General features: G+C 34.9%; 3 protein-coding genes across 6 annotated transcripts; 2 read left to right on the top strand and 1 right to left on the bottom strand.

Annotated features, from left to right (window-relative positions):
* The first annotated feature begins 135 nt into the window (after nucleotides 1–135).
* LOC101745249 (potential E3 ubiquitin-protein ligase ariadne-2) lies at nucleotides 136–6,588 on the top strand. Of its 3 annotated transcripts, XM_038011196.2 has the most exons (9): nucleotides 148–374; nucleotides 569–821; nucleotides 1,096–1,339; nucleotides 1,927–2,102; nucleotides 2,473–2,658; nucleotides 3,188–3,373; nucleotides 3,909–4,025; nucleotides 4,920–5,072; nucleotides 6,301–6,588. In XM_038011196.2, the coding sequence occupies exons 2-9, from the start codon at nucleotides 600–602 to the stop codon at nucleotides 6,469–6,471; spliced, it is 1,455 nt and encodes a 484-aa protein (XP_037867124.1). In that variant the 5' UTR covers nucleotides 148–374; nucleotides 569–599; the 3' UTR covers nucleotides 6,472–6,588. The 3 variants fall into 3 exon arrangements, with proteins under 3 accessions (XP_037867125.1, XP_037867124.1, XP_004930179.1); XM_038011197.2 differs by having other exon boundaries at nucleotides 136–821; nucleotides 4,920–5,036; XM_004930122.5 differs by having other exon boundaries at nucleotides 150–821.
* A 3,530-nt stretch (nucleotides 6,589–10,118) lies between these two features.
* LOC101745099 (DNA-directed RNA polymerase II subunit RPB1) lies at nucleotides 10,119–19,693 on the top strand. Its single transcript, XM_012693764.4, has 7 exons — nucleotides 10,119–10,218; nucleotides 10,537–10,806; nucleotides 10,895–11,201; nucleotides 12,722–13,013; nucleotides 13,120–16,547; nucleotides 16,643–16,819; nucleotides 16,997–19,693. The coding sequence occupies exons 1-7, from the start codon at nucleotides 10,138–10,140 to the stop codon at nucleotides 18,130–18,132; spliced, it is 5,691 nt and encodes a 1,896-aa protein (XP_012549218.3). The 5' UTR covers nucleotides 10,119–10,137; the 3' UTR covers nucleotides 18,133–19,693.
* Nucleotides 19,694–21,899: 2,206 nt separating this feature from the next.
* Nucleotides 21,900–25,469, bottom strand: nAChRb1 (nicotinic acetylcholine receptor subunit beta 1). Of its 2 annotated transcripts, none has more exon segments than NM_001173348.1 (9): nucleotides 21,900–22,064; nucleotides 22,279–22,543; nucleotides 22,630–22,788; nucleotides 22,862–23,055; nucleotides 23,417–23,764; nucleotides 23,852–23,942; nucleotides 24,123–24,277; nucleotides 24,411–24,547; nucleotides 25,382–25,469. In NM_001173348.1, coding segments are annotated over 9 exon segments (1,602 nt in total).
* Nucleotides 25,470–25,638: the final 169 nt, after the last annotated feature.

Genomic DNA, 25,638 nt, shown 5'->3' on the forward strand with positions numbered 1-25,638 from the left:
TCTCTCTGTATTAGATTTACTTATTGGGACAAATACCAAAATACAAAAATCTGGAGTGCTTATGTTCAGAGCACACTAGTTATTCCTTGCGCAGAATCATAAATAATACGATTGTTATATAAAACGCAGTGTTAAGTAAAGTACATTATATGGATATATACTTAGACTAGTAATTACAGTCTTTAAATCGCAGTTAGCAAAAATAAAATAGGTTTTACACAAAACAGGAAATGCTTATAGTACCTAATTTTACTGTACATAACTATTTCAATATTAAAACATCTAGAATAATGAAGTCAAACCGCTATTAATTTTAAACCTTAGATCATTAATTTATGGTCTAACACAAAATTTTATTTGTGAAAAAAAATCAGGTACCTACTTGAGAATAATTAGTTTGTTTGTATCTAGTTCCTTATAAAGTATTGTTCATCATTTTGACAAGTGGAAGATCAATTCAATTCGTAATTCGTAGAGTGTACTTGTATGATACAAATACGAATACATACTATATATAGTGTGTTATAGTGTTTTTAAAGGTAGAAGACCAAAACACATTATTTCGTAGTAAAAAAACATCGTAAGAACCAAACTACAAAATGTCTGCGGAGTCTGATATGGAATATTCTGACAATGACGGCGATGATTATGATTACTACGGTGAACACGAAGATTGTGATATGGAAGTAGCCGATCGCACTAAGTCAGATCCTGAGTATTTTGTGTTTTCTTGTCTGAAAGTTGAAGAAGTGGAAAAATTACTCAACGAATCTATTGAATTACTTAGTAACAGCCTTCAGATAACACCATCACTCGCCAAGGTATTCCCAATTTCAGTGTAAAGCATTCTTTACATATATAAAACGAGAATAATTGTTACTCATCATGTACACAAAGTCATAGTTCATAAAGTGGTTATTTTCACTACCAAACCAACCTTGACAATTGAACGAATATTAGACCACATTATATTATACCCCCTGCTGTGATTTTATTGCGTAGGTACCTTGAAAATTTCCTAAAGTTACTGATTTTGATTAATCCATTTTAAGGGTTTCTATGATACAAAATTGTAACAAATATGCTGATTTTCAGGTAGCACTACATGCATATGAATGGAATGCTCAAGAAATAATTAACAAATATAAAGAAAATGCAAATGAAGTGTTGGTTTTCAGTAGGGTGAAGCCACAAGTGCCTTCACAAAGTATATCAAGCAGATCAAGTTGTGCTGTTTGTGCCAGCACACCTCAACTGCACAAGTATAGTGCACTAGCATGTGGACATTATTTTTGCAACGACTGTTGGGCAATGCATTTTGAAGTTCAAATAATGCAAGGTGAGTTTTAAGATATAGCTAAAATCTGTTTTAAAATGTTTATTTTTAAGGGATTGTAGAGGATAGTAATCCTAGAACATAACATATTTGACAGATGCCTGAATCTTACTTACAAAATTTTCAAGAAAATCTTACTTAACCACGCTTGAAAGGCAAACGTGACTAAGCAACAATGCGTGAACTTTACAGTAGACTAATTTAAAGTTGAAATACCTCAAAACAAAATTTATTTTAACGAATCTAGCTAGTAGCTGTAGGATTGAAATGATTTTAATAGACCTAGAGATATATTTTTTTTGCGCTTCGAATATGGTTATTGCCTATCATTTATGTACAAAGCAGTTAATGTTGCTTAGTCATGTTTGCCTTTCAAGCATCAATATGTACAAATTCTAGACAATAATATTTTGACTGACGGTCTACTGGATAATTTCACCTACCATATGCAAGATCATCCTTATGTCATTCATTTCAAAGAATGTTGCAGTGTTACAAATGACATCTAATTTTATAGTACTTGGGATTTTGAAATAATAAACGAAAAATATAAAATAACTAATTTTTTTGTACTCCATTTTAAATTTTAGGAGTCTCAAATACAATACGCTGCATGGCTCAAAACTGTGAGGTCAGAGCGCCAGAGGATTTTGTTCTGTCACATGTTACTAAACCAGCATTAAGGGACCGATACCAACAATTCATGTTTAAAGATCATGTTAAATCTCACCCACAACTTAGATTCTGCCCTGGTCCTAACTGTCAGGTTTGTTCCATTATTTTATTGAAATCATTGGAATTTTGTGGACAACATTTTTTTATAAATCAAATTTTTTGGACTACGTATCTCATTGATTAATTGGAATGATAAAAAGTAATCCAAAATTAATACAAAAAAACCTTCTAATAATGTAAAACAATACAAGTACTCAAAATCACAAATTACAATACAGTTTTTATATTATTAATATTATTTGAGCATTTTATAATACAAAACAATAAAAATCTAACTTGCTTTCTATTTTTAGTATCCTAATTGAAATGAATTTGGCCCAAGAAAGATTGAAATAAAAAAAAAATTAATGAATATCTCTCAACAAAAATAATACAATAAAACATTTGATTTTTACATTTAGTGGATTTTTCGAGCATTCATTCGTGAAGGAGCACGCCGTGTTGAATGCAAAGGTTGTGAATCATTGACATGCTTCTCATGCGGGGCTCCTCATCATGCTCCTACTGACTGTGCTACAATTCGACAATGGTTAACCAAATGTGCTGATGACTCTGAAACTGCAAACTATATTAGTGCCCACACTAAGGTATGGAAATTTTAGAGATTAAGCAAGAGATTAAGAAAATTTGCCATATGCAAATAATATTTGACTAACTGAGTACTTCCAGACACCAGCGGTTTCTGTTTGAGTTCATACAAAAGAAGACTTCAATTGATATTTATGTTCTCATATAGGTATAGCTTGAAATCTCTAGTTTTTTATTATCAGGTAGGGTGTGTTGTAAGCTCGTATGAGTATGTAACATCATGCTGCATATTTCTGCAATGAAACAATTATGCGTTCCAGTTTGAATGGAATAGTCAAAATAGAAAACAATTGACACTTTGGCCTTTTGTATCCATGCATCCATCCTATGTTGGGTAGCAGAATATACATTGTGTAGTGTTAATGGACTTTGTAAACCATTTATCTCTAGATGGGCCAAGAACTCTGATCTATCCATGCAATAAAATATAACAGAACTTTATAGTATCCTTAGCATTGCTGAAATTCATCAGCTTATTGATTACTAAGAATAAGGAAATGTGCTTAAATAAATCATTACTATGTTTAGGATTGTCCTAAATGTCAAATTTGCATTGAGAAAAATGGGGGGTGCAATCATATGCAGTGCGGATCGTGCAGACATGATTTCTGTTGGGTTTGTTTGGGAGATTGGAAAGCTCATGGATCTGAATACTATGAATGTAGTCGGTATAAGGAAGACCCAAATTTGACTACTGATAGCCAACATGCTCAGGTAAGCAATTTATTTGACAGTTAATGGTTTTTTGGGAATAATAAAGATTTTTAAAACTTAAATTTTGAAAACATTGGAGAAATGATCTATTACTTTTCATACTAGTTCATGGAAGAAGCTGGAACCAAAAAGTTTTTTAAATAATGCATAGAACTTTGATAAATTAAAAATATTTCTAAATAAAGAAGCCAGACCAATATGCATAAATTTACATTTTTTTTTTATTGCTTAGATGGGTGGACGAGCTCACAGCCCACCTGATGTTAAGTGGTTACTGGAGCCCTTAGACATCCACAACGCAAATGCGCCACCCACCTTGAGATATAAGTTCTAAGGTCTCAAGTATAGCTACAACGGCTGCCCCACCCTTCAAACTTACAGATAATTTGTAAAAATATTGTCGCACATAAATTCTAATACCTCTCCGTTCCTCCAATGAAATTATAATTATAATACATAAGATGATATAATTATGTATGTTTGGCATAGTATTTGAAATATTTAGAGAAGGTATCAATAAACGTTTTTATTACAGGCACGTGAAGCCTTGAAGAAATATTTGCATTATTATGAAAGATGGGAAAATCATGCTCGATCTCTGAAGTTAGAAGAGCAGACATTGGAAAGTCTTAAAAGCAGAATAAACGAAAAGGTTTGCATCTTTACCGAATTTTTCTTGGCTTAGATAATCATAGCAAAGAAGAAAAACTGAATACTGTTTTGTGCTGAAAACTACTATATTGTGGTGTAGTAGTTAAGATACAGGATTTAACGCCTTCAAGACTTGTAATGTAACCAGATAATGCTTTTATCCAAACTTAATTTGGTTCACAGCAACATCATGTAGCCCTATAGTGTATGTATATTTTTATATGAAACTGTTAGTACACATAAATACTAGCACAAAAGACGACTGACACGTATTTGTACCATCACCTCCACCAATTCCTTAATATTTTTTGTCATTTAGAAGTCGTCGTGACCTAAAGGATAAGACGTCCGGTGCATTTGTATGAAGCGATGCACCGGTGTTCGAATCCCGCAGGCGGGTACCAATTTTTCTAATGAAATACGTACTCAACAAATGTTAACGAATGATTTCCGCGGTGAAGGAATAACATCGTGTAATAAAAATGAAACTCGCAAAATTATAATTTGCGTAATTACTTGTGGTAGGACCTCTTGGGAGCCCACACGGGTAGGTACCACCACCCCGCCTATTTCCGCTGTGAAGCAGTAATGCGTTTCGGTTTCGAAGGGTGGGGTAACCGTTGTAACTATACTGAGACCTTAGAACTTATATCTCGAGGTGGGTGGCGCATTTACGTTGTAGATGTCTATGGGTTCCAGTAACCATTTAACACCAGGTGGGCTGTGAGCTCGTCCATCCATCTAAGCAATAAAAAAATAATAAAAAATTCTAATGTTCTAAAAAAGTCTAAATATTTTTATCTTAAATAAATAATCTTCTAATATATAATAAAAAAAATATTCAAAGGGTTAAGTCAAATAAAAGACACACATTATAAGCATTTTTCTTCTACAGGTTATGGCTGGGGAAGGTACATGGATTGATTGGCAATATCTTTGGGATGCTGCTAAACTTCTCAAGCGCTGTAGATATACTCTTCAATATACCTATCCTTATGCATACTACATGGAGGTTGGTCCTAGAAAAGAATTATTTGAATATCAGCAGGTTTGTTTGTTATCTTCACTGGTCATGTAACACTAATATTATTCCTGGTAGGCTCTATCTTTTTCTCTAGATTGAAACTCATAAGTTTGTTGTAGTAATAAATAATAGCAGTATTAGCCTTTACAAGGTAAAGGCACTAGACATGTATTGGGAGAACGACGTAATAATTTAGTAGAGGATACTACCACAGCGGTTAGAAAAGTGTATCTTGATTAATAATAATAATGACGGTTACAGTTACTATCATGTCTGCACTCAAGCTGTGACCTTATCTGGTATACTCCTTTAACATTTAGGACATTGAGGACAACAAACAGTCATAAACTAAGTTTACTTTAGAATGTGTGACTTAAATATTTACACAGCCAATATGATGATCCTTAAATAAACAATATTGTATAGTTACCCAGTCCATCTCTTCATGTGCACCAAAAGACTGCTGACATTTTCTAGAATAACATTTTGTCAGACATCATTTTGTTACCACAGCGCTCTGGCTTGTTAAATACATAATAATAAAAACTAATGTTATATTAAAATCCGTGAATAATTTCTATTTTCTATGGTTGAGCTCTTTACAGAGCTTCAAAGACTGGAAGTAGAGAATAATAACACAAATGACTACATTCTATAGCTTGTAATAAAAATGTTTGAAAATTTCAATATTTTATAAAGTTATTCTGAAGTCATGGTTTTGTGGTCATGTACATGTTCAATGTACTCCTAACGAGTAATAATATGCCTATTGAAATTTTGTAGGCATTTGAGACTTTGACTTCATATCTCAAGATAGGTGGTCATTTGTATTTTAAAATGTCTCTCACACTACAAACTGGAATGTATTACTGCCACAAAAATAGGTTTGATAATGGTATACATATATTGTTGTGATCCCGGTCATCGTTCCCGTCGAACCCGTCGCTTGCGACGAAGGGCTTGACCAGTAAATTAACCCTCAGACAGCCCACTAAGTTTCTCGCCCGATCTTCTCAGTGGGTCGCGTTTCCGATCCGGTGGTAGATTCTGCGAAGCACGGCTCTTGCTAGGTTTCGTGTTAGAAACGTCGTCAGGTTTGAGCCCCGTGAGCTCACGTACTAGTTAAGATTAGGCTGATATAGCCTCTCGAGGCTTTTAGCTTAAGTAGGGAAAAAAAGCTGTGATTATACAAATAAAATATATTTTTTTTGTATTAGTTCATTTTGTTTTATATTTCGTGTTCATTTTACAGGCTCAACTTGAAGCTGAGATAGAGAATTTGTCATGGAAGATTGAAAGGGCTGAAACAACCCATAGGGGTGACTTGGAAAATCAAATGGATATAGCAGAAAAAAGGCGGACAACACTACTAAAAGATTTTCTAGAATTTAGTTCAAAGTCAAATAATAGTAGTAAAGTTTAAATATTTGGAACAAAATTGTATTTGCAAGCACATATATATGATTAAGTCAAGATCGAAGTTTTTTTGCCAAAGTGTACCTATTTATTTAAAATAATAAACATTACATAAATAATAAAATTGCCCATTCAACATTTTTATTTACTGAAAATTAATTTGTTAAATCTTAATATTATTTAAATTATTGAGAACTATTTTTAAAACTTTAACGCCGCATTACTGATCTTGTTATATATTATTTTAATATGTTTTTAGTGTCATAAATTTAGTTTTTATGGCCCGTCAGTTCATATTTCTCTTTTGAGTATTTTTCTTTTGACCTGAATGAATGAATGAATGAATATGAATACCTTCGATGCACAATATCACTTCTGCATCTTAGTATCACTAAATAGACAAAGACTCTGTTCTCACAGGAGCCCTCTTTAATATCGTGAAAGTGTTCGACAAAATATGGCACAACTGTTTAAATACCTACTACAACACGGGAGTGCCAGTAAGTAGTGTGCTCATCATAGTTCTCATCGAACTTGTCAACGAGAGTGGTGAAGAGTTCGACATGCAACCTAGCCCATAGACACAACCCAATGAGTTTCTAGTCGGATCTCGTCACTGGGTCGCGACTCCGATCCGATGGTAGATTCTGTGATGCACTACCCTTGCTAGGGCTAGTGTTATCAAATTCAGGTTGAGTCCGTAAGCTCACCTACCTCTTCGCGTGTACTTGGAATAGTCCTGTAGGCTACCAGCCAATAAGTAGGTACAAGAAATCGAAAAATATGCCTACTTACACAAGGGATTTTTTGGCGGGAACGTGAGGAGTAAAGTTGTGTGAATTCTTTTATTTTGTCTATTTAGTGTTTCTTCAGGTTTAAATGTTTAGTGACGGTGGTTTATTAACTATTTAGTATCTGTGAAAGTGCACAAATGTGGGAAAATAAAACAAAGCGGCTGGACGTAACATCTCGGGATCCTACAAAAAGTCCACTGCCAAAGTATTTTATTTAAAAATATTATAAACAAAATTACTAGTCTGCAATCTTTGACTTTTTTTTCGCCTAAATTAATCTGTGGCACCCACGAAGCAGTCGATGGCCATTCGAAAAGTTAAAAATCTCAGTACTTATTATTTTTACGCTTATTGCTTCTTCAGGCATAAAAGGTCATGTCTATTTTTGCCGACAAGCAGTCATGTGTTCCAGTTTGACGGATGGAACAATCATAACATAATGATAATTGAGATTTCAACCGCATGTCTCAAGGTGGGATTTTTTATTGTCATTTTAGGTATACTGCGGCGTGCGGCCAAATTGTTGGTAAGAAATCACCGTCGCCCATGGACACCAAAAATACCACGGGGACAGCCAAGTCCAAAAAAATTATCGAAGCACACTGTGAATGAAAGTGTGGATGAACTACACTCCGGTGGCTGGTCATCTCAAAAAATACTCAGAGCATTTCACATGGAACATACCGTACAAAACAGAAAAATTCCGATGAGCCTCCGTAAGCCCAGAGATTCCAAATAGAGTTGCATTCATGTTTTGATGTTTATGTGGATTCTGGTAACTACATAAAAGCGAATGAGCCATGAGCTGCATGAGCATGAGCTGCAAAGCCAAAATTTCTGCAATGGGTTAAAACCAGAATTGCTATTTAGCTCTTTTATAATTCCACTGTCTTAAATCGTGCTTAGTAGACTTAAATTCATTTTTATTACGTCTAGTTTAAAGTGATTGCCATTAAAATGAAATAGTGATTTTAAGCCCAGAGTGTCTTGTGGAAAACTTGAACTCATAATGCACTAAAATTGCGATTGCATGGGTAGTTTTCCAATTACAGAGTCTAATGTGACTCAGTGGCACACAATGCCGTATTATGCTGAAGCTTATTTGGAACGTGAATTAGTTTCCAAATGCATCAGCAGAGTGCGCTAAAAGGTTTATTACACTTGGCTAAATTTAGTCGACTGAATTCAGAAGCAAATTTAGAAGCTTCTGATTACACTGTTCTAAATTCAGTTACTGAATCAATAGTTAATTTAAACGCGACGATGTAGGACGTGTCGTGTGTGTAAGAAGATGGCCCCAGTATTGTCTAGACAACAAAAAAATGGTCTTGGTGTAGCCCTAGCTGTCGGCTCAATTGAAACAAAAAGAAGAAAAAGAAGAATACGGGTAAAGAAATATTTATTGCTGCGCGGAAAGTTAGCAAATATGAAGATTATGAGTGATTTAGAACCAGCAGACTTCAGAAATTATTCACGAATGGATTCGAGATCGTTTGACCTAATATTAAACCTTGTGACACCGTTTATTCAAAAGCAGGATACTATTCTACGAGATAGTATAAGTCCAAAAGAAAGATTGGTTAACATTAGGATTTCTTGCAACAGGAAGTTCGTATCAAGATTTAAAATTTAGTTTTTTAATATCCCAACCCCTGCTGACAAAAATTGTCCCTGAAACATGTCGGGCTATTTAAAAATGTCTGGCACATTAAATAAAGGTGACTGAAATAAATACATTTTTTATTCGGAAGTAAAAAACAAACTAAAACGTCCTCACGCACGGAGAGCTATGGGATGACTGAAAGCGGTAAATGCGATTACATCTTCCTAAATGAGTTTCTAATTAGGCTTCTAAATGATTTAGTCAGTCAGAAACCATCCTTGCTACTGAACTTAGTAGGCTAACTTACTGAATGCTATTACACTTCACTGAATTCAGTAGCGACTGAATTTAGTCGACTAAATTTAGCCAAGTGTAATAAGCTTTTAAGACAGTGTTGAAAAAAAAAATTCATGGAGTTAGCAACCTCATTAATGTATAACTATTGTGGTAAACAAAAATAATTGGTTCAAAACTATTTACGGTTATTTTAAGTAATTTGGATTTTGATTATTTCATTACCATTTTTTTACGTTTTTCCTTATTTTTTTTAAATGAGATCTAAGAAAATTATATACTCTTTAATTGAATCATCATATCCAGATGATAGTGATGACGATGATTTATCGAGTGCTCCGAGTTCAAATCAATCAATTATTTCATTATCAAGTGATATATTTATTGAAAATATATATGATAATGAAACAAATGAGTTATTTGAACTATTAATAAAATATCTGATGACAGGCAGTACTTTTGAGAGTGCTCGATTGCGCGAAGCGTTGCTGTAGTTGGAAAATTCAACGTTGAGCATTATTCCGCATAATGGGCTCTAGTGCTGTAATTGGAAAACTACCATGATGTACTGATCGGTGACACTGGCCGATGCATTATAATTTTTAAAGAGCCGTTGAGTCTATATATTCATAAAAATGATGGGTTGCCATACATTAAGTATTACATATTCTGTAGTTATGCGAGATCATTTCTATAAAATAGAACAACTACTCTGGACGTAAGTTACTGGGTTTTTCTAAATAACATTTAAATTACTAAGATGCAATAGCATCTTGAATATATGTTGATCTATAATATCTTGAATATAATAGCATCAATTAAATATAATTTCATGTTTCGTCTAAATTAGAGCACTTATTTCCGTTCTAAACTAAATATTTGACTGTATGGACTGTGTTCCTTTTGTTAATCAAGTGGATAAATAAAAAAAGGAAACGACGCTAAAAAAAATAAACCACTATGGTTCACATTTGCCGTCAAGATGGCGACGGCGAATGATTCTAAGGCGCCTTTGCGTCAAGTAAAAAGAGTACAGTTTGGAATACTATCCCCAGATGAAATTGTAAGTTATTGCGTGGTTTTATTTATCAACAAATCAGTCATATTAGAAACATTTACTTGATTTAGGAAGTGCCTATAGTAGAATAGTGAGTCTGCGTTGCGCCCCTACATTGATTTAGTTGATTAGTATTGTGCTACACAACAGCGACACGATGAAGATCATCAGTTACGAAAATTGATAAAGGCTTACCAAAACAGAACGGTCATCACAGTGATGAATACTTGAAAAAACAACACTATTAACGTTGGATTACTTTGAAACTGCGTCTGTTCACTTTCTATTTTGATTTCATATAGATGTAAAAATTATGATTTACAGCGACGCATGTCAGTTACTGAGGGAGGGATTCGATTCCCGGAGACCATGGAAGGTGGAAGACCGAAGCTTGGCGGTCTTATGGATCCTCGACAAGGGGTAATTGACAGAAGCTCACGGTGTCAAACGTGTGCTGGGAATATGACAGAATGTCCAGGACACTTTGGGCACATTGATTTAGCTAAACCAGTTTTCCATATTGGTTTCATAACAAAAACAATAAAAATACTCAGATGTGTATGCTTTTATTGTTCAAAGCTGCTTGTCAGCCCTGTAAGTATCACCATTTTACTATCAACAATTACATTTGTTTAATATTTTAGAATTACATGTAGATGACTTGGTTAAATTTGTTGTTTAGACAAATCCAAAGATAAAAGAAGTTATAATGAAATCCAAGGGCCAACCCCGCAAACGGTTGACCTATGTTTATGATCTGTGCAAAGGAAAAAATATATGTGAAGGTGGTGAAGACATGGATATTGGGAAAGAAGGTGAAGAAGGTAAAAGAGGATCTGGTCATGGTGGTTGTGGGCATTATCAACCCTCTATTAGACGACAAGGTCTAGAGCTCACAGCTGAGTGGAAACATGCTAATGAAGATACACAAGAAAAGAAAATTTTTGTCTCTGCAGAAAGAGTATGGGAAATTTTGAAACATATAACAGGTATGATGTGTAAAATTTTACTAGAAATTAGAATAATCTTGTTTTATTACTATTTATGAAGTATCACAGATGATTTGCTAAGCAGTTGATTTTCTAAGCTAATGCTGTGTTTTATATAAGTTCTATCTTTAGTCTATACTATATATTATTATGAAGTTGCTGTTCAGTTTACAGAAAGCTATAAACTTTTATATGTCTGTTAATTAAAATATTCACTAATGGTATTGATGCTAGGGATAATTTTTTAATGGCCTTCTTGAAGAAGTCTGGTGTATGGAAGCCAAGAAATTTCAAATTTCAAAGGTACTGCCTGTTAAGTATTGAATTTTTTAGGGCTGTTTTCGTTTTAGGCATTGCTTAGGTGCTGAACCAGGGTCAGGGACAAATGTGATGTCCGCTTAGGATTATTAAAAAATAATTCATTTTTCATTGCAAGTGTGTTCACTTCTGTCTGTTAAGCAAAGAAGGCACACCTTACCACATTCATCACACTATAGAGCATTCAGTTAGTGTAGCACACACCTATCGAGATTTTACCTTGCCAATTGGACAGTATTGTTTTGATGCTAATTTTGAAAGCTTTTGCTAACGCAGTGGTGTATTGAGTATTGTTTTAGATACTGCCCATATTGTAAAACTGCACTTTATAGGTAAATACTTGGTACTTAATACATGTCAATTAATAAAATAATTAAAACTATGTTTAATGGTTTCATCATGTTTAATCACATAATCACAGACAACTGTTTCCATGAAAACTAAAGTTATTGGAATATCAAAAATAATAAATTGAAAATAATGAACTAGAGATTCAAACATAAAAGCAGATTTAATTGTCTATGACTTACAAAACTATGAACACCATACTTCCACATTGAAAGAATAGTGTTATTCTACATGCAATATGTAGGTCAACATGTATAAAATAAAGTGTTATTCTTTCATTCTGTACTTAAGAATTTATGAACATGAACCAGCAAATTTTATTAACATGTATATTACTGGTGGTAATTATGTGTACCCTATCCCATCTATTTTTTTTATAACGTAATAAGCGTTGTTATTTGAACGGTGAAGAGTTTCTATCACAATACTGTAGGTATATTGACTATGATTGATTTTGTTCACTGTTATTTGCATAAAAAAGAATCTTTGTCTTTGAAATTTTAAACTACTTTTAAACTTGATTCCAAACTGGTTTAAAAGTAGTTTAAAATGACTATATTTTGAAAATTGGTTAGGAAGAGTGGGCTAGCAGTGGAAACATCTGTTTTGTGAGGAAGTATGTTAGATAGTGAACCAACTATTAGAAGGATTTTTACATATCTGCTTTGAACATAACTGATTGTGGAAATAAAAAACTTAGTTTACATCCATCTTGAGAATTTAGCCCCAAGTTTCAAGGAAGGCAGGGGCATTCATAATGTCATTTCTAAGAGCACCTGTAACAACCAGGTTAAATACTCAAAGTTAATCGCACTCTATTTATTGACTGTTCTAATTTTATAAACCATTTACAGATGAAGATTCATTTATTTTGGGTATGGATCCAAATTTTGCAAGACCAGATTGGATGATTGTGACGGTTTTGCCTGTCCCTCCATTGTGTGTTCGTCCAGCTGTTGTTATGTTTGGCTCTGCCAAAAATCAAGATGACTTAACCCACAAGCTAGCTGATATAATAAAAGCTAACAATGACTTGGAAAAAAATGAGCAGTCTGGAGCTGCTGCTCATGTCCTTGCAGAGAATATAAGAATGTTACAATTTCATGTTGCTACTTTTGTTGACAATGACATGCCTGGTATGCCAAAGTAAGTAAAAGTAAATTGTAATTTTTTATAAAAGCTTTAAGTAAAAGAATTTTAAAATAAACAAAATTTCCATTTAAAAAATACCATATTAAATGTTTTTTTCTAGAGCTATGCAGAAATCTGGGAAGCCCTTAAAGGCTCTCAAAGCCAGATTGAAAGGAAAAGAAGGAAGAATTCGAGGAAATCTAATGGGGAAACGTGTTGACTTCTCAGCTAGGACAGTAATCACACCTGATCCAAATTTACGTATAGATCAAGTTGGGGTTCCCAGATCAATTGCTCAAAATATGACATTCCCAGAGTTGGTGACTCCATTTAATCTTGATAGAATGCAAGAACTTGTCCGAAGAGGAAATGCACAATACCCTGGGGCAAAGTACATTGTAAGAGAAAACGGAGAAAGAATTGATTTAAGATTCCATCCTAAATCTTCAGATTTACATTTACTCTATGGTTACAAAGTAGAAAGACATCTAAGAGATGATGACCTTGTTATATTTAATCGTCAACCAACTCTTCACAAAATGAGTATGATGGGTCACAGAGTTAAGGTACTTCCTTGGTCAACGTTTCGTATGAATTTGAGTTGCACATCACCTTACAATGCTGATTTTGATGGAGATGAAATGAATTTGCATGTTCCTCAATCAATGGAAACAAGGGCTGAAGTTGAAAATATTCATATAACACCTAGACAAATTATAACTCCACAGGCTAATAAACCTGTAATGGGTATTGTGCAGGACACATTGACTGCCGTTAGAAAAATGACTAAGAGAGATGTTTTTTTAACAAAAGAACAAGTAATGAATCTTCTTATGTTTTTACCTACATGGGATGGTAAAATTCCTCAACCTTGCATTTTGAAACCACAGCCTTTATGGACAGGTAAACAAATATTCACTTTAATAATACCTGGTCCTGTTAATATGATTCGAACTCACTCTACTCATCCTGATGAAGAAGATGATGGTCCTTACAAGTGGATTTCTCCAGGAGATACCAAAGTTGTTGTAGAACATGGAGAACTACTAATGGGTATTTTGTGTAAAAAGTCGCTTGGTGCATCTGCTGGCTCTCTGTTGCATATTTGCATGTTGGAATTAGGCCATGAAACTGCTGGACGATTCTACGGTAACATTCAGACTGTCATTAATAACTGGCTTCTGTTGGAAGGTCACTCAATTGGTATTGGTGACACTATTGCTGATCCACAGACATATCAAGAAATTCAGCGTGCAATCGTAAAAGCTAAAGATGACGTAATAGAAGTCATTCAGAAAGCCCACAATATGGAATTGGAACCCACACCTGGTAATACACTAAGGCAGACCTTTGAAAATCAAGTGAACCGTATCCTCAATGATGCTCGTGATAAAACAGGTGGATCTGCTAAGAAATCATTAACAGAATACAATAATCTCAAAGCTATGGTAGTTGCTGGCTCGAAAGGTTCAAACATTAATATTTCACAAGTCATTGCTTGTGTAGGCCAACAGAATGTTGAAGGAAAACGAATCCCATTTGGATTTAGAAAACGCACCTTACCCCACTTTATTAAAGATGATTATGGTCCTGAATCCAGAGGTTTTGTTGAAAACTCTTATCTAGCTGGTCTGACTCCTTCAGAATTCTATTTTCACGCCATGGGTGGACGTGAAGGTTTAATTGATACTGCTGTAAAAACTGCTGAAACTGGATACATTCAACGGCGTCTCATTAAAGCCATGGAGTCTGTAATGGTCCACTATGATGGTACAGTTAGAAACTCTGTTGGACAACTTATTCAATTGAGGTATGGTGAGGACGGTCTCGCAGGAGAGACAGTAGAATTCCAGAACCTGCCGACTGTTAAATTGTCAAATAAAGCATTTGAAAAGAAATTCAAATTTGACTCTTCCAATGAGAGATATCTGAAGAGAATTTTCAGTGAAGACATAGTCAGAGAGCTAACAGAATCTGGAAGTGTCATAGCTGACCTTGAAAGTGAGTGGGAACAACTTTCTAAAGACAGAGAAACATTACGTCAGATTTTCCCAACGGGAGAATCTAAGGTTGTATTGCCATGTAATTTCAAGAGAATGATTTGGAATGCTCAGAAAACATTCCACATAAACAAGAGAATACCAACAGACTTAAGCCCTATCAAAGTTATAAAAGGTGTATCAGACCTTCTAAAGAAGTGTGTCATTGTAGCTGGTGATGATCGTTTGTCTAAGCAAGCCAATGAGAATGCTACATTACTTTTCCAATGCTTAGTGAGATCAACACTTTGTACAAAATTTGTATCTGAAGAACATAGATTATCTAGTGTAGCATTTGAATGGCTTATCGGGGAAATAGAGGCAAGATTCCAGCAAGCACAAGTAAATCCAGGTGAAATGGTAGGCGCTTTAGCTGCTCAATCACTTGGTGAGCCAGCTACTCAGATGACATTGAATACCTTCCATTTTGCTGGTGTATCATCCAAAAATGTAACACTTGGTGTGCCTCGTCTGAAGGAAATCATCAACATTTCTAAGAAACCAAAGGCTCCTTCTCTAACTGTATTTTTGACCGGTGGAGCAGCCAGAGATGCCGAAAAAGCCAAAAACGTTCTCTGTAGATTAGAACATACAACTTTACGTAAAGTTACTGCTAACACGGCTATTTATTATGACCCTGATCCTCAGAATACTGTTATTGCAGAGGACCAAGAATTTGTCAATGTTTACTACGAAATGCCTGACTTTGATCCTGCGAAAATTTCGCCTTGGTTATTGCGTATTGAACTGGACCGTAAGAGAATGACCGACAAGAAATTAACAATGGAACAGATTGCTGAGAAAATTAATGCTGGTTTTGGTGATGATCTCAATTGTATCTTCAATGATGACAATGCTGAAAAGTTAGTTTTGCGAATTAGAATCATGAATAATGAAGAAAGTAAATTCCAAGATCATGATGAAGAGACAGTAGACAAAATGGAAGATGACATGTTCTTAAGATGTATTGAAGCAAACATGCTGTCTGATATGACTTTGCAAGGCATTGAGGCTATTGCAAAAGTGTATATGCATTTACCACAGACAGAAGCTAAGAAACGTATAACTATAACTGAACAGGGAGAGTTCAAAGCTATAGCAGAATGGTTATTGGAAACAGACGGCACATCTCTTATGAAAGTGCTCTCAGAGCGTGATGTGGATCCAATCAGAACTTTTAGTAACGACATTTGTGAGATATTCCAAGTGCTTGGAATTGAAGCTGTACGAAAATCCGTCGAAAAAGAAATGAATGCGGTTTTGCAGTTCTACGGTCTATACGTGAATTATCGACACTTGGCATTGCTTTGTGACGTCATGACAGCAAAAGGTTATCTTATGGCCATCACACGTCACGGCATTAACCGACAGGACACTGGTGCTCTTATGAGATGTTCATTTGAGGAAACCGTCGATGTTTTATTGGACGCTGCCAGTCATGCTGAAGTGGATCCTATGAGAGGAGTATCAGAAAATATTATAATGGGACAGTTGCCGAGAATGGGTACTGGTAAGTGAAAACAAATTGCAATATTTTGGAACATATCATGAGGAAAGTATGTATTAGAACATTAGTTTCTCATTATTTATTTTAATTATCTATAGGTTGCTTCGATTTATTACTTGATGGCGAGAAGTGCAAGGAAGCAATGGGCGGTCTTGGAGGCGCAGAAGTGGGAATGTATTTCGGTGTCGGAACGCCATCTATGTCACCACTTATGACTCCCTGGTCTACACAGAATACACCAGGATATGGAAGCAGCGTGTGGTCTCCATGTCAAGGTAAATCCAAAAAGTGAAACTTATGTATTTATAAATATTTTTAAAACAAAGTAAATGTGTTGCCTAAAATTTGAAAGTGTACGTTTCGATCAGAAGTAGTTTAATTAATGTAAAAAATCGACTTTAAACTTTAGAGTTTACACTTTTAAATAAACTATAATCCTTGTTTTTTTTTAGTTGGCAGCAGTATGACTCCTGGAGGACCATCATTCTCGCCATCTAACGCATCTGACGCATCAGGACTCTCACCGGCATACAGTAATGCTTGGTCACCACAACCTGGTTCACCAGGATCTCCCGGACCTCCGCTTTCACCTTACTCGTCGCCCGCAGGAGCGTCACCATCTTACTCCCCATTGAATCCTGTTTACGCTCCCGCGTCCCCGAGTATTACTCCAACATCACCACATTATTCACCTGCCAGTCCTTCTTACTCTCCAACTTCACCCAATTATTCCCCGACTTCACCAATATACTCGCCAACATCACCCAGCTACTCGCCAACATCGCCTGGTTATTCGCCCACATCCCCATTATACTCCCCAGCTTCTCCTAGATACTCTCCGTCATCTCCCAACTATTCACCAGCAAGTCCGGCTTATTCAACAACTTCTAATTTCCCGACAACTTCACCTAACTATTCTCCATCAAGTCCTTCGTATTCTCCCACGAGTCTATCGTATTCTCCAACGAGCCCAGGTTATTCCACATCCCCTGGCTATTCGCCCTCGTCACCTAGATATTCACCAAATAGTCCTGTCTACAGTCCTACTTCATCAAATTATTCGCCTTCGTCTCCAAATTACACTTCTGGATCTGTTTATTCACCTACGAGTCCTACATATTCACCTACTTCTCGCTCATATTCTCCATCATCACCGAGCTATTCGCAGTCTTCTCCAAATTATTCACCCTCGTCACCGAATTATTCTCCTACTTCGCCCTCTGTGGCTGGAGGTAGTCCTACATATTCACCAACAAGTCAGCAATATTCTCCAACCAGTCCACAGTATTCTCCGACTAGTCCAGGCTATTCTTCTACATCACAACATCCTAGTAGCACTAGGTATTCGCCGTCTTCGCCTTCCTCGCCTAATTATTCTCCATCATCTCACAATTATTCACCTTCATCTCCCCGGTATTCGCCAGGATCATCAAAATATTCCCCGACATCGCCTACTTTTACTCCTACTTCTCCCAATTATTCTCCGAGCTCTCCTGCGTATTCTTCCACTGGTGGACCATCTACCTATTCTCCAACTTCACCAACATATTCATCTACTTCACCCAATTATGATGATGGTGACGACTGAATTGAAAATGTTTTTTTTTACTATAATGTACTATAATTTCTACTATACCTCCATAATATACTAAATTTAAAGTTTTATTGTGGTGATAATATTATGTCTTATAATTTTTTTTTATGACTATGTGTAGAAAAATATTTCTCATACGCTCAACAGCATTGGAATAGTGTGAGATAATAGAAGATACATGAAATAAAAATGTATCTGTTACTAATTTTCACTTTGTATAGAATAGTTATAAGTTATTTAGCTTAAGAAATACAAAATATAAATGGTATATTTAAGATAGTGCTGTATTTTCTTTAAACTAGATAAAAATGAAAATATTCCATTGTTTAAATAATCTTTTACGGGTTTTCATTGTTTCAAATGTAATTCCAATGTGATTGCATTGATCAAGACTGGTAGATAAATAGTTATCTGCGGAAGAAAATCGTAAAAGTTCAAAACAATTTTGAAATCTGTGGTTAATTTACTGTTTCAATTGATTAAAATTAAGTAAGGAGGATTGAAATGGATATTCAATAAAATGTGCTTGTACCTTAGTATTAAGAACAAAAACAAAAATATAAAAAAAAGGATTGTGTGGTTTATGAAACCACAGTAAAAGTGAAACTTTTTTTCACATTATAGACATTTAACTCTGACAAACAACATTTACATGAAACACTGACAAAAACAAACAAAAAAAATAGCGTGGAGCACTGGCACAAATGAGTAAAAGTACACTAGACGGTCAGCTGCTGCGAAGTATAGGCGCCGCCATATTGGCCTTGGCTGCTTTGACGAGCGCCTTTCACTTTATCGCTACTCTATGGCCGACCGTCACGCGACATGCAACACAGACGAAAAAGTTTGAGACGATGTAATAAAAGTTTCACTTTAAAAAGTTTTTTTAATTATATAGGGTTTCGTGTTCACAGATACTTATATAGTAGTGGAAAACGAACTACCCCAAAATAAATGTTAAGTAAAACTATCCGTATTATAATGCGGAGTTGAAACACAGCTGCGTTTCCATTGCTGTGCCATCACGCTACACTCATTTATTTAGCTTCGTTATGTATGCAGATGTAGATCAATTACAGCGATCTATAGCCACGTTACCGAATGATTCGTGCCTCAATGACGTCACGGACTCGAATGGTCTATTTGGGAGCCTCGTGCGGCTCAAGGGGAACCGTCCCCTTCCATAGGTGGCATGGCATATAGCGACATTCGTTGCGGGTGATATGAGAGAGGTGTAAGCTCTGTGTGCTTAGTGCCAGTTTTTTAACGTTCTCGATAGCGTAAAAGTTAGCTCATTTGTATGGAATGGGATCGTTTGCGTATGTTTGCCGTTAGGGGCGCTGTTCCAACTGCATACTAAATTGGCTTAACTTTTACGCTATCGAGAACGTTAAGAAACTCGCACTAACCACACAGCTCGCACATCATGCGCAGTTATGGAGTGGAAATGGAAGCGCGGCTTAGTATCCATAAGTATCTAGTTTTGTTATTGATTAGTCAGGTAATTACAATGTTATATGTAGGACAAGAGAAAAATAAACGAAAACCCAAAGAATCGTGTTTTATTTATCCGTTCTGTTACCATTTGATATTTTTTGAGATATACTAGCCGATAACTTAAAACTTTATCTACTCTGTCAATAAAGTACACTATTACACACAATGTTAGTTATTCAAACTAATTTATTTTATCACCTTCAAAATATGCTTCAAAAAAGATACATTTACACCAAAGAATAATTCAATCATCAAAATATTTTTTAAACGCTTTTTCCAGAATTGAATTGCCACGAATTCTCCTTTGTGTCTTCTACCGAATAAAAACGGGTGTCATGAAGTGATAATTTGAGTTTTAAGAAAAATAAGTCTGCCGTAACCACATCTAGTGAATCAGATGGTCGCTAGTTGGTACCTATTTGTTGAGTGTTTGGTCAAAAATTTGTTCAAAACGATGCCTTTGTGCGAAGACGCCTTATCGTTGTGTAAAGTCAAGAATTGTTTTTGTTTATGTTTGTTTGAATTACGAGTGCACAACACCGCGGTACTTAAAGAAAACAGTCAACATGACTGACTTTTTTGATCGACTTTAGCGTGGTTTTTTCGATTTCGGTTCAGTTGAAAAGCGCCACTCTGAATCTTGTTGACTAGCTTGATGTCAAACTCATGTCTCGTCACCAGTAATACCTAATGGCTTTCATAAATGTTTAGTGAATTGACTCGTTAGAGCATGTCCTCAGTGATTCATAAGCGATAATGCGATTGACTTTTTGGAGAAAATTCAGTTCTTTTGGTACTGTGATTATTTACAATGCTACGAAATGATTCGTAAGAAAGTTCGGCTATCTCTTAAATTGGAATGAGAGTTTTCAACCACTATTTTCTTCATTTTTGTGACGTTAACTTCAATTGCAGAGGTTGCTGGCCTACCATAGCAAAGCAAATCTTCCATCACATTTCTACCGCTTTTGAACGATTTGTACCACGCACAAGCACGTGTTTTGTGTAACTTTTTCAGTGACTCCGAACACGAAACTCCAATTCAATTCCAACGAATTTCCAATTGGCGATACAAAATTTAAGGCAAACTGTTTGTTCGATGTTTTTGTCTAATATGAAATTCGCAATACTAGATGTGATAGAACTAAAAATAGCACTGTATTTAATCTAAATAATAGATGCAACAAAACTCCGCAACAAAATGGAATACGGTCGACAATCTAACAACAATAAAAAAACCTAAAATTGAATTTGGAACCATAAACAAATTATACATTCCCAATAATTTTTTAACTAAATGTATGCAACAAATATATGATTTTATTTATAGCACTACATACTACTTATGAGTTTTCCGACTTAAAAAAACTTAATACAATCCTATACAGAAATTAGAAGTGTTAGTAGTTTAATAGATATGGCGCTCCGTCTTTTTTGTCTTGAGTAATGTGTCTGCCGTGGTTAGAAACTTATGTACCTACACAAGGCGAATACGCACGTCATGGTGTCTATGGGCTCATAAATATTTTCAATATTTTTCGCATTTTCAAATAACCCAGCTTTGTTATTAGAATGATTATTAGAATTATCTCTTTGCATACAACTAGTCTATAACCTGAGGATATTTTAACTATGGTAAATGACATGACTACTGATGACTGAATACTACAATACAATAAGGATACTTTTATTGTTCATAATTATTATCCTAATAAGCAACATTAAAATTTATCTACGTTACATTAACGACTTATAAAACTGAAAAAATGTAAAAACATAATACACACTATAAGGTCGATGCATAAATGTAAATAGATATCTTATGCTTATAAATTAAACTATTTAACAAATTCAAATTGTACTTATATGATATTCAATAGATTATTCTACTATATATTATAATATTATAATTCCAATATTATCTAAAACACAGCCATTACATTCTATTACCTACGTATGTACTGTCATGTACTGTAAGTATCTGTTTATTGTACCATGTTATTTAAGCTTCAATAAAATTATTACTCTCATAAAATAATAAATTCAGGACAATTTCTCAAAAAACTGTAGGTAGGTACACATTTTCTTATATTTGGTATTATCTAGATTTATGGAAGCCATTTCTTTGACAATAATTGAAAAATAAATAAAGGAAGCGCAATTCCAGTTTTGTGCTTGTAATTAATTAAGTGTCACTAATTATATAAAATAAATAGTGTTAGTTTAATCAGTTACTATCTGACAATGTAGAATGGCATACTACATTATTTTCCTCGATAAATTTCAATAATACGATCTTGGTCAACATATTCGAAAATATGTGGTGCATCCATCAGTATCCCAACCGTTCCTGCTGTGGTGACTATGAAGAAAATGTACAGCTGTAATCTGTCAATAACCATTGCCACGTATTTCCAGTCTTCGCGAGTCTGTAAATGAAAGAGTATATGCGAAGCCTAGTTATAGTTTTGTAATACTTGTAAAGTTTAATGAAATGAAAGCAAAATATTAAAATAAAACTTAAAAAGTTAAAGATCATTTGAAAATAATTACTTCTGCGTTTATAGTTACAGTTATGTGTATGTACAGAAAATATTTAATACAACTTTATCGTTTAAAACAGTGTATTAAATAATAACTAACCTGAATGTAAAGATCTTCATTTCGTAAATGTTCCGCAATGAATTCGACTGCTTCCGTAGCCTTTGCCGCTTCAGGAGAAAGTAGAAGTGAATCCGAACTTTCCGATTCGCGTCTTTCTCCTCCAAGTCCCAGACCACCCAGTGCACCAAGATCTCCAAGAGCGCCAACTTCACCTCCGCCGGCAGCACGGTTTATTTTGCAATTTGGATGATGTAGGTCCGATAGCTCCATTGCCTCCATTTTGCTTTGTTTGGTACCAATCGCACTAAGAAGTTAGTATGTCGACTATGTTTCATGCAAAAATGTATTAGGATGCGATTGATTCGCTAAAATGTGTATAATAATTAATACCTTATATGTTTCGGGAGGTCGTGTGGTGCCGCTGCATGGGGTGGAGCACCCATTCCGGGCATTTCCATCATCCAGCGCAATCTAGTTTTTCTCGGTCTCCGCATAAGCAGCATAGCTGGTAAATAATGCAGGAAAACGCTTCGAATCCATAATGGCATCCTGTTGAAACAGATTAAATAAAATATTATTAAAAAAAACAAAGAAGATGAATACGTTTTAGAATTATAAATACCTATGAGTTCTGGGTCCTCTGAAGTTCCAATTGATTATGATAACCGTAACCAGAATACTGACAGTATTCATAATGAATGTGAATAATAAATATTTAGCGATAAGTGGAAGTACAAGCGATGTCGGTGGAAGAATCTTCGATACCAGAAGCAGGAACACAACCAGAGAAAGTAAAATGCTGATACCCAAGGTTACCTGTAATGTGGTCAAACAAGGTATGAGATTAATCTTTTATTAAAACTAGCTGACCCGGCAGACTTCGTAATGCCTCGTAAATGCCTAAAATAAAATAAACTTAAAACAAACAAAAGGAATACGTCCGACGGGGGACACATCAAAGGAAAAACAAAATTGTTATTTTTATTTAATTCCGAGCATTTCCATATTTATCTACCTTTTAAACCTTCTCTGGACTTCCACAAATAAATCAAGACCAAAATTAGCCAAATCGATCCAGCCGTACTCGAGTTTTAGTGAGACTAACGAACAGCAATTCATTTTTATATATAGAGATAAAACTATGCTATGTTGAAAATTAATCAAATAATGAACTCACCTTTTCACCAGCTTCAGCTGGCAAATAAAATACAAGTACACAAAGAAACGAAATTAAAACAGTCGGCAATATTAAGTTTACAGTGTAAAACAATGTTTTCCGTCGAATTATAATGTAGAACGTAATATCAGTTTCAGTTGGATGATTGCCTTCATAAATGTTCAAATAAGCCGGTACTTCTATGATATCCCATGTTCCTGACTTCCAATAATCGGAAAGATCAACAAAGTTCTTGTTGTTGTATAGCGCCAGTGATACTTGGTCCCCATTGAACGTCCAAGATCCGAATTTCATGATACACGTTTGCTGGTCAAATGGAAAGTAGGTTACGTCAATCGTGCACGAGCTCTGAAATTAAGTGATGTCGTTGTATTCTGAAATTGTCTTTCATGTTCTATAAAGTTATTTGTTGACACTGTAAACCATGACATTTACCTGATATATAGCTGGTGGGACCCAAAGTACTTCTCCATTAGGATATATAAGCACGTTTGATTTATATCGGACTTCGTAATTTCCGTCAGCGCTGCAAATGGAATAATTGAAGATTTTTTTCTGTTTGCATTTATGTGCGAAGTGTTTTAATTATTAATAATCGTGAATGGAGCTTTAAAATAACCACGGGATGCATTGGTTGGATGTATATTTTAGTAGCTAGATAGACTTTGCGGTAAACAAGTTTTTTCTAAATATTATGGATACTTACTTATTGAAAAGAACTATATCTGGCTTCCAAACCTTGTCAGGCGGTAATCTTAATACGCCAATACCGCCGTAGTCAGCTTCGTCCCACATCAACTGGTAATCCATCCAAACCAAACGGAGCCAAACGTTTGATTTCATAATTTGGTTCTTCTCATTCTGTGAAAACAATAAATCGCTGTTGTCATTCCAGTCCTTTCTATTGACCCCATTCTTGGTAGAAAAGTATAATAAAAATTAACAGCATCATTGTAATCTTTCAAGAAACAATTAAGGTTATTTGAACACTTACGACGTTAATGAGTTGTACAAACGCAAGACCAAATCTCACATCCACTTTCTGTGTCATGTTTTGGACAGGTCGTATTAATTTATTGTATCCTCTGAAAAGGTCGCGAACTAAACGTTCTTCGTCTTCTGAACACCATCCTTAAGAGAACATGTCACGTGATTGAAAAATATAAAGAGCATTGAACACACAAAAAAATAGTACAGTCACAAACAAATATTATATTTGAAGTCCTTATAAACTAAACGATTACACCTTACAGAAGAACAATGCCTTTAGACCTTCAACTAATTAATATGGAGGGGATATAGTTTGTATGTTTCAGGATATGTCTTCCAGTACGAGATGAGACTATTAGAGATTATTAAAGCCAGGGATTATAACGTAATCTGGGTTAAAGTATATCTAGTTAAGTTAATTGCGATTTCGTGACGGAAAACTGTCTAAATTTTGTTCGATTATTGAAGTATTATTTAAACGTTCTATATTATAAATGCTATCTTTAGTTAGATAACTGTAACGGGCCGGTAATTTGCGATTGTGAGAGGCTGTGATGGCGACAGATCAATATGGAAACAAAATAGAGATGAAACTGTTTTGAAGTTTGTATTTGATACGCAAAGTAAATACTGTACTGAGTAATAGTTGTAATAAATTGATAATAGCTAAATTCAATATTATAGTCTGGTATAATCTGAGATTTTGGTCATTGTCTAAATTTTTTTTTATATAGTTCTATAACGTGTTCGTTTAATGCCACATAATTTATTTGATTTAAGAATGAAGATATCATTTAATTTTGTTATGTTCTTAAAATTGGAGCAAAAAATGATGTATAAATACCTAGTTTTCCATTTCCAAGTTTAATTTCAAGGTACTTAAAAATTTAGTTTAACAAATTGTCTAGCTTAGATAATTAAGTACATATCTACTCAATTGGTTTTGGTAAATTTTCCTATAATAAAGCAAAGTACCTGAATACAGGATGGCCAGTAGGGTGGTGGCGAGGAAAGCGCGCGATACGCACGACATTGCAGCGGGCACTGCCGGATGCGGGTACATAAGCACTTTAGGTAACACGTACACCAGCCAGATTCTGATCTACCCCTAAGAAAAACGTAATTTACAACTTATAATTTTATTCAAGTATTTTTTCGCAGAATTACTGTAGATTTCGATTGTGTAGATTTTTAATTCAGTTAATTTTCTTCGTTGATTCGGAAAATGATTA

The sequence above is a fragment of the Bombyx mori genome, chromosome 5 (genome assembly GCF_030269925.1).
Source record: "Bombyx mori chromosome 5, ASM3026992v2".
NCBI classification, from domain to species: Eukaryota; Metazoa; Arthropoda; class Insecta; order Lepidoptera; family Bombycidae; genus Bombyx; species Bombyx mori.

Bases quoted from the DNA above. Each gene is read 5' to 3' on its own strand.
- nAChRb1 (NM_001109928.1), bottom strand. From the start codon at position 25,439: ATGTCGTGCGTATCGCGCGCTTTCCTCGCCACCACCCTACTGGCCATC. The intron at 24,548-25,381 runs GTACTTTGCTTT...TGTTCTCTTAAG, and splicing joins ACTGGCCATCCTGTATTCAG to GATGGTGTTCAGAAGACGAA. The intron at 23,056-23,416 runs GTGAGTTCATTA...ACCACATTACAG, and splicing joins CAGCTGAAGCTGGTGAAAAG to GTAACCTTGGGTATCAGCAT.
- LOC101745249 (XM_038011196.2), top strand. From the start codon at position 600: ATGTCTGCGGAGTCTGATATGGAATATTCTGACAATGACGGCGATGAT. The intron at 4,026-4,919 runs GTTTGCATCTTT...TTTCTTCTACAG, and splicing joins AAAGCAGAATAAACGAAAAG to GTTATGGCTGGGGAAGGTAC. The intron at 5,073-6,300 runs GTTTGTTTGTTA...TTCATTTTACAG, and splicing joins AATTATTTGAATATCAGCAG to GCTCAACTTGAAGCTGAGAT.
- LOC101745099 (XM_012693764.4), top strand. From the start codon at position 10,138: ATGGCGACGGCGAATGATTCTAAGGCGCCTTTGCGTCAAGTAAAAAGA. The intron at 13,014-13,119 runs GTAAGTAAAAGT...GTTTTTTTCTAG, and splicing joins GACATGCCTGGTATGCCAAA to AGCTATGCAGAAATCTGGGA. The intron at 16,548-16,642 runs GTAAGTGAAAAC...AATTATCTATAG, and splicing joins GTTGCCGAGAATGGGTACTG to GTTGCTTCGATTTATTACTT.